The sequence below is a fragment of the Somniosus microcephalus genome, chromosome 25 (assembly GCF_052327205.1).
Source record: "Somniosus microcephalus isolate GS21.2 chromosome 25, FLI_Smic_1.0, whole genome shotgun sequence".
Taxonomy (NCBI): domain Eukaryota; kingdom Metazoa; phylum Chordata; class Chondrichthyes; order Squaliformes; family Somniosidae; genus Somniosus; species Somniosus microcephalus.
In genome coordinates, this window is record NC_141011.1 from 2,773,824 (window position 1) to 2,787,054 (window position 13,231).

Here is a 13,231-nt window from a genome sequence, read left to right on the forward strand (position 1 = left end):
ACACGCTAATCTCTTATGCGGGACCTTATCGAAAGCCTTCTGAAAGCCCAAATACACCACATCCACTGGTTCTCCCTTATCTATTTTACCAGTTACATCCTCAAAAAATTCCAGTAGATTAGTCAAGCACGATTTACCTTTTGTAAAGCCATGTTGACTTTGTCCGATCTGGTCACTTTTTTCCAAGTGCTCTGCTATTACATCCTTTATAATGGACTCTAGCATTTTCCCCACTACCGATGTCAGGCATACCGGTCTGTAATTCCCCGTTTTCTCTCTACCACCCTTTTTGAACAGTGGGGTAACATTAGCTACCCGCCAATCCATGGGTACTGTTGCAGAGTCTATAGAATTTTGGAAGATGACCAGCAATGCATCTACCATTTCTAGGGCCACTTCCTTAAGTACCCTAGGATGTAGATTATCAGGCCCTGGGGATTTATCGGCCCTCAATCCCATCAATTTCCCTAACACCATTTCCCTACAAATACTGATTTCTATCAGTTCCTCCCTTTCATTAGACCCTATGTTCCCCGACATCTTTGGGAGGTTATTTGTGTCCTCCTTTGTGAAGACAGAACCAAAGTATGTATTTAATTGGTCTACCATTTCTTTGTTCCCCATTATAAATTCCCCTGATTCTGACTGCAAGGGACCTACGCTTGACTTCACCAATCTTTTTCTCTTCACATACCTATAAAAGCTTTTACAGTCAGTTTTTATGTTCCCTGCAAGCTTACTCTCATACTCTATTTTCCCCCTCTTAATTAATCCCTTTGTCCTCCTTTGTTGGATCCTAAACTGCTCCCAATCCTCAGGTTTACTGCTTTTTCTGGCCAATTTATATGTCCTCTCCTTGGATCTTATGCTATCCCTAATTTTCCTTGTTAGCCACGGTTGAGTCACCTTTTTTGTTTTATTTTTATGCCAAACTGGGATGAACAAATTCTGTAGTTCATCTATGCGATCTTTGAATGTTTGCCATTGCCCATCCACCATCAACCCTTTGAGTGACATTCCCCAATCAATCCTACCCAACTCGCACCTCATACCATCGTAGTCTCCTTTATTTAAATTCAGGACCCTAGTATCTGAGTCAACTATTTCACTCTCCATCTTAATGAAGAATTCGATCATATTATGATCGCTCCGACCCAAGGGGCCTCGCACAACAAGATTGCTAATAGTCCTTTCTCATTACATAATACCCAGTCTAAGATGGCCTGATCTCCAGTTGGTTCCTCGAAATTTTGGTCGAGGAAACCATCCCATATACACTCCAGGAATTCCTCCTCCACAGTATTGTTACTAATTTGGTTAGCCCAATCTATATGTAGATTAAAGTCACCCATGATAACTGCCATGCCCTTATTGCACGCTTCTCTAATTTCCTGTTTAATGCCATCCCCGACCTCCGCATTACTGTTTGGAGGTCTATATACCACTCCCACTAACATTTTCTGCCCCTTGGTATTTCTCAGTTCTACCCATACAGATTCCACACCAAATGACGGACTTTAGGATAGACGATGTCATTCCATTCTACATCAACATTCGCAAGGGGCACAGTTGATAGGCGGACAATTTCTCTTCCCAACATCATGTCCGACAGAATTTGTGGAAGCATTTTCAATCGGAGGAAAGCCAGGGGATCCAGAACCCAACCTAAATTACTGCACCCTATTGCGCCCTCCCAGACCCCAGAAATTTCAGGCCCATTATTCCTAAAGTGTAAGAGAACATTTAATAAAACAACTACTACAAATAGCTGATGCTTTGCCCATTTAAAATAAAGACATTAATAATGGAAAATGGAATTCGACAAACAAGGAACGTGAGGAATAAAATCATGTAACAGCAAACTTTGCAGAGAATCAAAAGCACTGTAGGAGTCTACGTACTCCTAGCAAAAAATACTGAACTCGGAGATGTTCAACAGAAAAGGTTTAATTGTTGAGGCTGCATGTTGAACACAAAAATGGAGTCAGAGACTACACCAAGTCCGACTGCCTTTCATCAGTCCACAGCTTCGACTGCTCCTCCCCCGCTCTGGGCTTAACTATGTTGCAGATCGAGTTTCTTAAAGGTGTGATCCTTCTTAAAGGCCTGATTTATAGTCTACGGACCGAAAAGCGGATTGTGTCCTTTCTGTGATCGGTACGCCACACAGCTCCCCCCAGAACCTGCTAGTAGGGAGTGTACGAACCGGCGTGGTGGCTTGATGGCATGGCCGAAACGGCTCTTGGCGGTTGGTGTCGGGAGCGGGGCGGTCAGACGCGTCGGGCTCTTAGGCGGTCTGCCCCGCGGTGGGGGTTGGCCCACTTGAACGGGTTCGTCGGGCTCTAGGTGCGCCAGCTTGAGCCGGTCAACCGACACCTTGTCAGTTCTGCCGCCCACTTCGAGGAGGAAGAACTTGTTCCCCGTCTGGAGTACCTTGTAGGGTCCGTCGTATGGGGGCCGTAGAGGTCCTCAGTGGGGGTCATGGCGCACAAAAACAAATTTGGCCATGTGCAGGCCAGGTGGTACGCGGGTTGCTGGTTCGCCGTGCCGGCCGGTGGGTACCGGAGCGAACTGTTGTGCTCGGTTGGCGAAAGCGCGGCGTTGCTGGTCAGCCGACCAGGGGGTCGTGGCAGTGGGCAGGAACTCTCCGGGTACGCGCAGCGGCTGGCCGTACACGAGTTCCGCCACCGAGGCTTGCAGGTCTTCCTTGACCTCCAAGTAGCATCCACAGGAGGCGGTCGATCCAAGCCTCGTCCTCGAGGCTGGCGCGGAGGGACGCCTTCATGGACCTGTGGAATCGCTCGCAGAGTCCGTTGGCTTAGGGGTGGTAAGCCGTAGTGCGGTGAACGGCCACCCCGAGGTTTCGGGCGATGGCGGCCCACAGATCAGTGGTGAACTGCAGGCCTCTATCCGACGTCATGTTGGAGGGGACGCCGAACCGAGCGACCCAGGTACCGATGAACACCCTCGCGATGTCGGCGGTGGTGGTGGACGTCAGTGGAATGGCCTCGGGCCAGTGGGTGGTACGGTCCACGATTGTCAGCAGGTGCGTGTGACCTTGTGATGGCAGCAGGGGGCCGACGAGGTCGATGTGGACGTGGTCAAACCTTCTTTCTGGCACGGTGAACTCCTTGAGTGGGGCTTTGACGTGCTGGTGGATTTTGGCACGCTGGCAAGCTATGCAGGATCTGGACCAGACGCGCACATCTTTGCGCAGGCCGCGCCAGACGAATCGGTTGGCCACCAGTCTAATGGACGCGCGGGTGCCGGGGTGTGAGAGGCCATGGATGATGTCGAACACCCGTTTTCGCCAGGACACCGGGACTATGGGGCGGGGTTGCGCCAAGGAGGTGTCGCATTTGACTGTGATGGCGGATGGGCCGCAGGCGACGTCGGTCAGTCGCAGCCCTGGGAGGGTTGTGGGCGCGGAGAGCAGATCGGGGTTGGTGCGTTGCTCCGCTGCCAGTTGAGCATAGTCCACTGCCAGGTGGGCGCCGTGGACGGCGGGGCAGGATAGGCAGTCGGCCACCACGTTGTCTCGACCGGAGACGTGTTGGATGTCCGTGGTGAATTCGGACACCGCGGCGAGCTGGCGTTGTTGCCTGGCTGACCACGGGTCCGCAGATTTCGCCATCGCGAATGTCAGGGGTTTGTGGTCGACAAACGCGGTGAAGGGGCGGCCCTCCAGAAGAAATCTAAAATGGCAAACTGCCAGGTAAAGTGCGAGGAGCTCGCGGTCAAAGGCGCTGTATTTGGCCTCAGGGGGGCGCAGTTGGCAGCTGAAAAAGGCCAGCGGTTCCCAGGCCCCGTCGACCCGCTGTTTGTACACGGCGCTGACTGCGTGGTCGGAGGCGTCCGTGGTGAGGGCCACCCTGGCGTTGGGCTGTGGGTGAGCGAGCATGGTGGCGTCGGCGAGCGTCTTTTTGGTCGAGTCGAAAGCGGTCAACATGTCCGCCGACCACTCGATCGCCATTCTGTCTTTCTTACCCCGGAGGGCTTCATATAGGGGCATCATGAGGGAGGCCGCTCCGGGAATGAAGCGGTTGTAAAAGTTGATCATCCCCAAGAACTCCTGGAGGCCTTTGATGGTGGTAGACCGGGGGTACTGCTGGACGGCTTGCACCTTGGCGGGCAGGGGAATGGTGCCATCCTGCGTGATGTGGTGGCAAAGGAATTCGATCCTGCTGAGGCCGAATTGGCACTTGGCTGGGCTGATGATGAGCCCGTGCTCACTGAGCCGCTGGAACAGGGTGCGGAGGTGCTCGATGTGTTCCTGCTTGGAGGAACTAGCTACCAGGATGTCATCCAGGTCGACAAAGAGGAACTTCAGGTCCCGGAGGACCGAGTCCATGAGCCGTTGGAAGGCCTGGGCCGCGTTTTTGAGGCCGAAGGGCATTCAGAGGAACTCGAATAGCCCAAAAGGGGTGATTATGGCCGTCTTGGGAACGTCCGTGGGGTGGACTGGCACCTGATGGTAACCGCGCACCAGGTCGACTTTGGAGAAGACTGAGCGGCCGGCCAGTCTCGCCGAGAAGTCTTGAATGTGCGGTATGGGGTACCGATCCGGCGTGGTGGCGTCGTTTAGGCGCCGGTAGTCCCCGCAGGGGCGCCATCCCCCGTCGGGTTTGGTGACGATGTGGAGTGGGGAGGCCCAGGGGCTGTTGGAGCGGCGGATGATGCCGAGCTGTTCCATTATGGCGAACTCGGCCCGCGCGATCTCCAGCTTGGCCGGGTCCAGCCTGCGGGCGTGGGCATACACCGGTGGGCCTGTGTTGGGGATGAAGTGTTCTACCCCATGCTTAGCAACTTTCGCGGAGAAGGTCGGCTTGGTGAGGGCTGGGAGCTCAGCCAGGAGTGCTGAGCAGTCGTCCGTTGAGCGGGCGCGGCACTGCCACGCCATTTCGGCGGGTTGGGGGGGGGCCATGGCGCCCGGGATAGGTGACATGGTGTTCATGTCCATGAGGCGGCGCCGAGGCGTGTCAACCAACAGGCCGTGGGCGCACAGGAAATCCGCACCGAGGAGCGGGGAGAGCACCTTGGCGGTGATAAACTCCCAGTGGTAGTGGCGGCCTGCGAGGTCGATGGTGACGGTGCGGGTGCCGTACGTCCGGATGTCGGTGCCATTGGTGGCAGCCAGCGCAGGGCTGCGGCCGCCTCGCTGGATCTCGAGGGCGGACGCGGGGATGATGCTGTGCTGCGCGCCCGTGTCGCATAGGAAACAGCGTTCGGAGGCGCTGTCCGTAACGTACAGCAGCGCGCCTGCTTGCCCCACGGCCATCGTGTAGGCCGGTGTGGGGGCGGTTGGAAACGTGCAGGGATGGCTGCAGCGGCGTGCCCGTGCACCGAACCGGGTATGGAAGTAGCAGTAGCCCTGGGTCGGAGGGCTTGGGGGACGTGGGGGCCTGGGGGGCCTCGTGGCCGAGCTGTGTGGCCGCGCGATAGAGGGTGGAGCGCGTGCCGACGCTGCGGAGGCCAGGTCGGGGGTAACGGCGTGGTTGGAGCCGGCGGACAGGAGCTTATTGGCTTCGTCGGCCAGGGCCTCGAGGTCCGTGAGGCTGGACGCCACAATCGCCGAGCGGATGCTGGGAGGTAGTTGGCGGATAAAGAGCGTGCGGAAGAGGGAGCCTGGCGGTTTCTCGTCGGTCAGAGCAAGCATGTGTGAGAGCAAGTCTGACGGCGTGGAGTCACCGAGGCCCGGGAGGTCGAGGAGGTGGCAGTTGCACAAAAATTGGGAGGCTGTGAATTTTTTAAGGAGCGCGGCCTTGAGATGTGCGTACTTGCCTTTTTGTAGTGTTGTCCAGACTTTCGTGATTGTGGAGCTGCCCAGGGAGGCGAGGAGGTAGTCATACATCGTTGCGTCGGCGGTGATGCCGCGGAGTCGGAATTGCGATTTGGCTTGAAGGAACCAGGTGGTAGCTAGGTTCTCCAAGAACTCTGGCAGCTTCACAGAAACTGCGTTTGTGTCAGCCATGGTTACGCTTAGGAGTCGTCCTGAGCATCGGGGTCACCAATGTAGGAGTCTACGTACTCCTAGCAAAAAATACTGAACTCGGAGAGGTTCAACAGAAAAGGTTTAATTGTTGAGGCTGCATGTTGAACACAAAAATGGAGTCAGAGACTACACCAAGTCCGACTGCCTTTCATCAGTCCACAGCTTCGACTGCTCCTCCCCCACTCTGGGCTTAACTATGTTGCAGATCGAGTTTCTTAAAGGTGTGATCCTTCTTAAAGGCATGACGCCTGATTTATAGTCTACGGACCGAAAAGCGGATTGTGTCCTTTCTGTGATCAGTACGCCACAGCATGACTTAATTAGTTTTCCAGGTTTCTGGCTGAAACCTGAAGCTTAGACATGACTTTACAAAATTTCATTTTAAATGAAAACTGTAGAGAATGAAATGAAGTATATAGCTGGCTTAACAGACATCTGGCTGAAACCTAAACATTGGACATGACTTTCACAATGTTTCATTTTTACATGTTTACTATGGCCTTGATAATATATTTCAGCCAGTCTTCTTTTGTCCCTGAAGGCAAGTGTTTGGCCTTGGCTTTGTGCCTCCTGCAGTAGCACAGCCACACTATGGCCCAGAAATTCGGGTCTCCACGGGTGAGTACGCACGGGGTACTCACCCGTAGGCCCAATGGAAGTGCCGGTTTCGTGCATGCACTTCGCAAGCGCGGGAAACCGGAACTTCCGTTCCCTTAAAGGAAAGGGTTCAGAGGTCGAACGCGTGCGCCAGAGAGGCAGCGCGTGCGCATCGAACTTACGTTTTTTTTGCAGGTTTCTCTGGGAGGGTAAGTCTCCAGCAGTTACTCTTTTAAAAAGCAGGCGCAAGGCCTGCTTTTAACAAGATAAGTGGTGAATTAATTAAAATTAAAACATTTTTTCCACAGGTTTATTATTTGTAAATACTTTAAAGAAAGGTAAGTTTATTTTTAGCCCCGTTAGAAAATGTAATTAATTTTTTCGAAAATTAAAATTATTGTTTAAAATAGTTATTTTATGTAATTTATAGTTATTTTAAAAATGTGATTAAAAAGAAAAATTATTTGAAGTTTTAGTGATTTTTGGGGCTTATAGTATTTATAGGTTTGACAGCTCTTCCTGTCAATTTTATGAATGGGCATTTCCTGCTACCATTGGCTCTCCATGGCCCACGTGATCCCAGGGGACGCTTCGAACTAACTGCGCCCCTGGGATACGCAAGCACTGCGCACCGGCAGTTGGAGCAGGCCCCGGATCGGAATCCCACGCGGGCCCACAGCTCAACGGCCGGCGCGCAAGGTAAGTGCAGGTCGGGGGCTTGCACCCGCGGGAAGCCCTCGACCTGCAGAGGACCAATTTTGCAGTACAATGTATCACTAGAAAGTTCTTCATGTTTAACATTGCACTAACACAGTTCAATTCTACCCAGCTACTGAAATCATCTTCTTCCTACTTAAACATACAATAAAATTGCAACACTGTGTATTGGCCCAGAAATTCGGGTCTCCACGGGTGAGTACGCACAGGATACTCACCCGTAAGCGCAATGGAAGTGCCGGTTTCGTGCATGCACTGCGCATGTGCGGGAAACCGGCACTTCTGTTCCCCTGAAAGAAGGGTTGACAGGTGGAACGCGTGCACTGCGCGCCGGCAGTTGGAGGAGGCCCAGGATCGGAATCCTACGCGGGCCCACAGCTGAACGGCCAGCGCGCTAACTAAGTGCAGGTCGGGGGCTTGCACCCGCGGGAAGCCTCTGACCCGAATTTCTAAAGTGGAAGGTAACATAACTCGACTTTTACAAATGTCCAATACTTACAAAAAGATTCAGGGCAGTTAAATCGTATTCTGTAATCTTCACAGCTCCCATCATTTTGGTCTTTGTTCACACAAGTAAATCCAGTCGAAATGCTGCACCTGTTTAATACAGAATAGAATGGTGTGATATTCTAGTTCCTTAAACAGTTTATACTCTTTGAGATAATGTCATAGTATGAAAATATCAGGAAATGTTTTTACGGGGTAATGTTTTCTCCAGTGCTTGAGGCTGAAATTTCAGATATTGTCTCTACTTCACAGGCATTGACCAGGATATTCTTTTCGGAGATTCACAAGATCTTCATAATCCCCATTTCCTGATGGGTTCTCTCGGTCACACCACTCGGTTTTGCAATTACCTGGTTAAAGGAACAAACAAAAAGTAGACTGTGAACAACACTTTTAAAGATGGAATTGACGGGTTTGGTTTAATAGGTGGAAAATAGGAAGAGAAACGTTTTAACAATTGGACTCCTTCTGGTGATGACCTGGCTGAAAAGTATTTACACAGAATAATAATTGGTTTTAACCGATGGTTGCGGAGAGAGCTTAATAAAAAAGCAAAAATCAAAGTACCTAGTAACAGAAATCATTCTGCGCCAGCTCCAAAAGGAATATTCCCGAAACAGTGGGTAACATTTCTATCCCTCTCCAGCCTATCCTTTTCCAAGTCAGACTGTTAATATAGTGCCCAAGCAAGACAAAATATGGCCATTTTTCAGTGGATTTGCAGTTGATGGAAGCTAGGCTGAGACTGGTCAGTATGTTTCAATTAAGATCCTTTCAGCAGCAGTGAGTGAAGGCGTTCCTTCCGACTGATCTCCTGGACTAAAACCAGGTCCCAGGTGAATGACAATGTTCTAAGCTAAATTGCTAACCTCTTTCCCAGTGGAAGACATACATTAATATTGATAAATGTTTTGACAGAAATGCATGTACCAGGAATAATACATGGAGCAAAAAGTTATCTGCTTAATGGAAAGGACAGCATATTTATATCAACATGGACCTAATTAAAATTTGAGGATTGGACATAGGTTTCACACAGCATAATTCAGAGGGGGAAAAATGAGGTATCGACCATTTTGGGGCGTTAACATCGCCAGGGTGCTAACTTTAGCGCCCAGTGCTAATTAGCGCCGGTGACCGTGAAATTCCGTTTTAGTGCCCCAAGAGGGAAGTGGAGCGTTAAATCAAGCGTGACACACTCCTCTTAGGGCGCTAACGTCGGGGAGCGGGGCGCTACCGCAGAGCGCTACTCACGTTCCGGCGCTGTCAATTACAAGTACTCAGACAGACTGGCGCCTTCCAGTTCTTAAAGGGGAGGTTCCATCATGCTGCACAGCCTCACTCTCATCATTGCCGATTGTGACCTGGGCCTGCAAGGAGCTGCAAACCATCCCTGAGAAATCTCCTGGCTGATCAGAGGCCCAGGGAGAGAGCGCGCTGGTTCAGCGACCAGGCTTTGGTGCTCTGGTTGCGGCTGTGGAACGTCGATGGGCAGTGCTCTTCCCGGACACTGGCAGGAGGCCATTGCCGCAGGACTTCAGGAGGATGTGGAGGGAGGTCGCCCAGTACGTCTCGGCCAGAAGCGTGGTCCACAGGGCTCCCACCCAGTGCTGCAAGAAGTTCAACGACATCACTCAGGTGGTCAGGGTGAGTAGATGCTTCAAAAACCTCTACATGCCACCAGCTCAACCTCACTCTGTGCACAGATGGTGTAAACCACCACATCCCCAACACTCACCCACCAACTATGCCCACCTACTAAAAATCACATCCACATCTCACACCTTGCATACATTAACAGCTATTCAACTATGGTAGGCACATCTGCCAAACACATGGCTGCACACTTGCTCACACGCTTTCCTTTTTCTTGCAGGCCAAGCTTGCTCACAATAAGAGGGCGCAGGTACGAACTGGAGGAGGTGAGGCGGACCTGCGCACCCTTACAGACCTGGGGAGCGAGTGCGCAACATCATTGCGGCCCAGGTAGTGGGTGCTGTGGCAGTCGGAGATGTCGGTCCCCTTGGGGACAACAACGGTATGTTCATCACCACTCCCTCTTCTCTCATACCACTTCCCCCTCACAACACAAGCCCTTCCCACTTTCCATCTAAGTATACTGTCTCCATTCCTCGCTCCCTTCCTGCCCCCCTCCTCTGACGTTACACCCACTCTTGTGCCTTTATGCTTTTAGATAATCAGCCACCATCTGACCAGCCTGTCCCTCAGCTTCCCAGTGGCAGCGACACGGGAGAGGAGGAGAAACACCAAGCCGGAGTCTCACTGCCTGTGTCACCCGAGGGCGAGAGGTCCAACATTGGGGCCACGAGGTTGCTGGAGGGGAGCAGAGGAAATGGGTCTGATGTGGGTGAAGCTCCGGGACCCAGCGGGCTGCAGCAACGCCATGGGGAAAGGGAAGCTCGGGGGCCATCTCCCTGGAGGGTGAGTGCACGCGCGAGTTCTGCTGCACAGGACTCAGATGAGGACCTCGATGTGTAGGCAATGCCCACACAGGCGATGGGCATGCACACTGAGCTCATGGGTGCAATGGCAAGGGTGCCCGAGAGCAAGGAGCGAGGAGGAACATTGCACTCAGCTCTGCTCACACCATCGAGCCCATCCTTGGCGGTTTGCAAAGGATGGTTGCCTCGCAGAGAGGCCGTAGGGACCCAGACCTCATGCTTCATGTCATGGGTGAGGTGGCAGTAGCTATTGCAGCACAGACTAAAGCAACACAATGGCTCAGTGCTGTAATGGAGTCTGTGGTTGGTGGCATCCAATCTCAGACTGCTCTAATGCAATCTCAGATTGATGCCACGCCAGCGCTGACTGCTGCCATCGTCGCTGGGTCGCCTACAGTCCACTGGGATCGAATTGTGCCGCAGCAGGCCAGCAATCTGTGCTCAAGCAGATTGCTCTGGATGCTGAGGTTCTGTCCAGGGTGTTGTGTATGTACCTTTAAGGGAATAACTGGTCTCAGACTGCAGTACTGGCAGTGACCACCCCTGTATAAAAGGCCCTAGCAGGCTTCTGTAGTTTCAGTTTCCAGGTTGTCTCCATTCAGTAAAGACTTGTTATAATCAACTCCTGCAGTCCGTGTCTCAATTATACACGGACATAATACTGGCGACGAGTAAGAAACGAACTTACCTGCAACTTGGCAGCACCTCAGACGACGTTATTGAAGGTCGAAGCCAGAAGAAGAAAAAAAAAGTAATCCAAAGAAACTCGAGAAATGGGCGTCGACCGTGGGCAACCGCCCTCCATATAATCGAATTGAAAAGTGCAGGAGAGACTGTCGAGAGCCAGGCTTGGTTCTCCAGTCTGTGGTTTCCCATCTAATCGGGCTGGTGGCAGGTAGTGCACTGAACCTTCCTGGGCTGCGGCGGGCTAGAGCTCGATCGGGTGGCTCTGCAACGGGCCGGGCAGCGAGTCGGGAAGCAAAGAGAGAGAGAGAGGGTGGAGCACACAGGGCGCGGCCGGTGCTTCGAAGCCGGGCAGCGTTCGGACCTAAGAAGAGGCAGGGAAGAGTCCCAGAGGGTCCGCTCCACGACGGGAACGGTTCTTCAATTAACGGAGCAAATATTGAAGCGCGATAGAAAAATAAAAATACAGCGGAGCGCGGCATTGACAGCAGCGATCGGGGAGGCGCGAAGACCATAGGGCGTCGCCATTACAGGATAGTGAAATAAATATAATCACCAGCAACAGCGTTGGCAGCAGCGGCAGCGGCGGGAAAGCGCGGGAGGCGCCACCTTAACTCGGCGGGGAAGAAGGAAAAGCACGGGAGGCGCCATTTTGATCCATCGGGGACGAAGGCAAAGCGCGGGAGGCGCCATCTTAGATTTTCAAGATGCCAAAGACTGGCGATATCACTGCCCTCGATAATGCAATAGAAGACTGGACCACGTATGTGGAAAGAGTCGAGGTATATTGCGAGGCAAACGAAATAGCCGATGAGAAAAAGGCATCGGTATTGCTAAATTTAATGGGTGCAAGAATGTACGGCCGATTGCGGGACCTGATTACTCCAGCCAATCCGAAGGTGAAGAGTTTTAACGAAATTGTTGCTATCCTACAGGAACACCTAAATCTTACACCGCTGCTGATAGCAGAAAGATTTAAATTCCACAGGAGAAATCAGCATAAAAATGAGAGCAATGCTGATTACCTTACGGAACTACGCAAGCTATCAAAGCACTGCCAGTTTGGAGCAGGACTGGCAGATACCTTACGGGACAAATTTGTCTGTGGACTCCTGAGTGAAGGAACCCAGAAGAGGTTACTCTCAGAGAAAGAGCTGACGCTAGATAAGGCTTTCAGCATGGCAGTATCGTACGAAGCAGCAGCAAGGGCAGCTGCGGAAATACAACAAAAGCCACAGGAATACGGCACCCACGAAATGACACGGGGATTTGCAAAATGTTATCGCTGCGGCAGAACAAACCATGACCAGAAGGACTGCTGGTCCAAGGACAAAATACGCAGGCAATGTGGAAAGATGGGACACATTGCACGAGTTTGCAGGTCTGGGAAGAAGACCAACGACAACAAAAAGGCTACTAAGGAACCATACAGGAAAGTACAAAAGATGACGGACAGTAGTTCCGAAGACCAGATGAGCGATAGTGAATCCGGGAACAAGAGACTAAGCAGTCTCAAACTTCACAACGTAATCGCAAAAGAGGATCACCGAACCATTTGGGTCACCCTCAAGATAGCAGGGTCCCAAGTCAAAATGGAATTGGATACAGGATCAGCTCTAACCGTCATGAATCGACGAGACTACGAGCGGCTATTCTCACACATACCCTTGAGAGAGACATCCATTGTCTTGAGGACGTATACGGGGCAAAAAGTGTACCCCAGAGGAAAAATAAGGGTGCCTGTCGAATACAACGGCAAGAAAATATGGAAATTGTATCTCTACATTCTGCAAGATGGTGGACCACCGTTATTGAGACGTGAATGGATCAGAAAGATAAGTTTAGACTGGCACTCCATTCAGGCACTGACGGTGGCTGGTAAAAAGGATGACGACGTCACTCCTGAACGATTGTCAACAATCTTAGCTGACGCCAAAGAGGTATTTCAACAAGAACTGGGCACTCTTAAAGGCGTAACCGCCTCGATAAAAATAGAGGAGAATGCAATTCCCAAGTTTTTCAAAGCAAGACCAGTACCATATGCAATTCGCCCAGCCGTCGAGGCAGAGCTGGAGAATCTGGAGAATGCAGGCGTGTTATCTAAGGTAGACTGGAGCGAGTGGGCGACACCCATCGTTCCTGTCATGAAGAAAATGTTAAACAATAAGTGTGAGGAGCCAAGGAAGGTTCGCATCTGTGGGGACTTCAAGGTGACAGTGAACCCAGTCCTTCACACAGTACAATATCCTCTTCCAAGGAAAGAAGATATCTT

The 13,231-nt window shown here is 51.7% G+C and overlaps 1 protein-coding gene across 1 annotated transcript in view; it reads right to left on the reverse strand.

Annotated features, from left to right (window-relative positions):
* The window catches only part of muc5.7 (mucin5.7), a gene marked incomplete at its 5' end in the record, with an annotated part of 240,861 nt that overhangs the window by 178,060 nt on the left and 49,570 nt on the right, over nt 1-13,231 (reverse strand). The window contains 4 exon segments of the mRNA XM_085967276.1: nt 7,802-7,903; nt 8,006-8,068; nt 8,070-8,163; nt 8,312-8,352. Of these exon segments, the coding sequence (XP_085823402.1) occupies nt 7,802-7,903; nt 8,006-8,068; nt 8,070-8,163; nt 8,312-8,352 (300 nt within the window).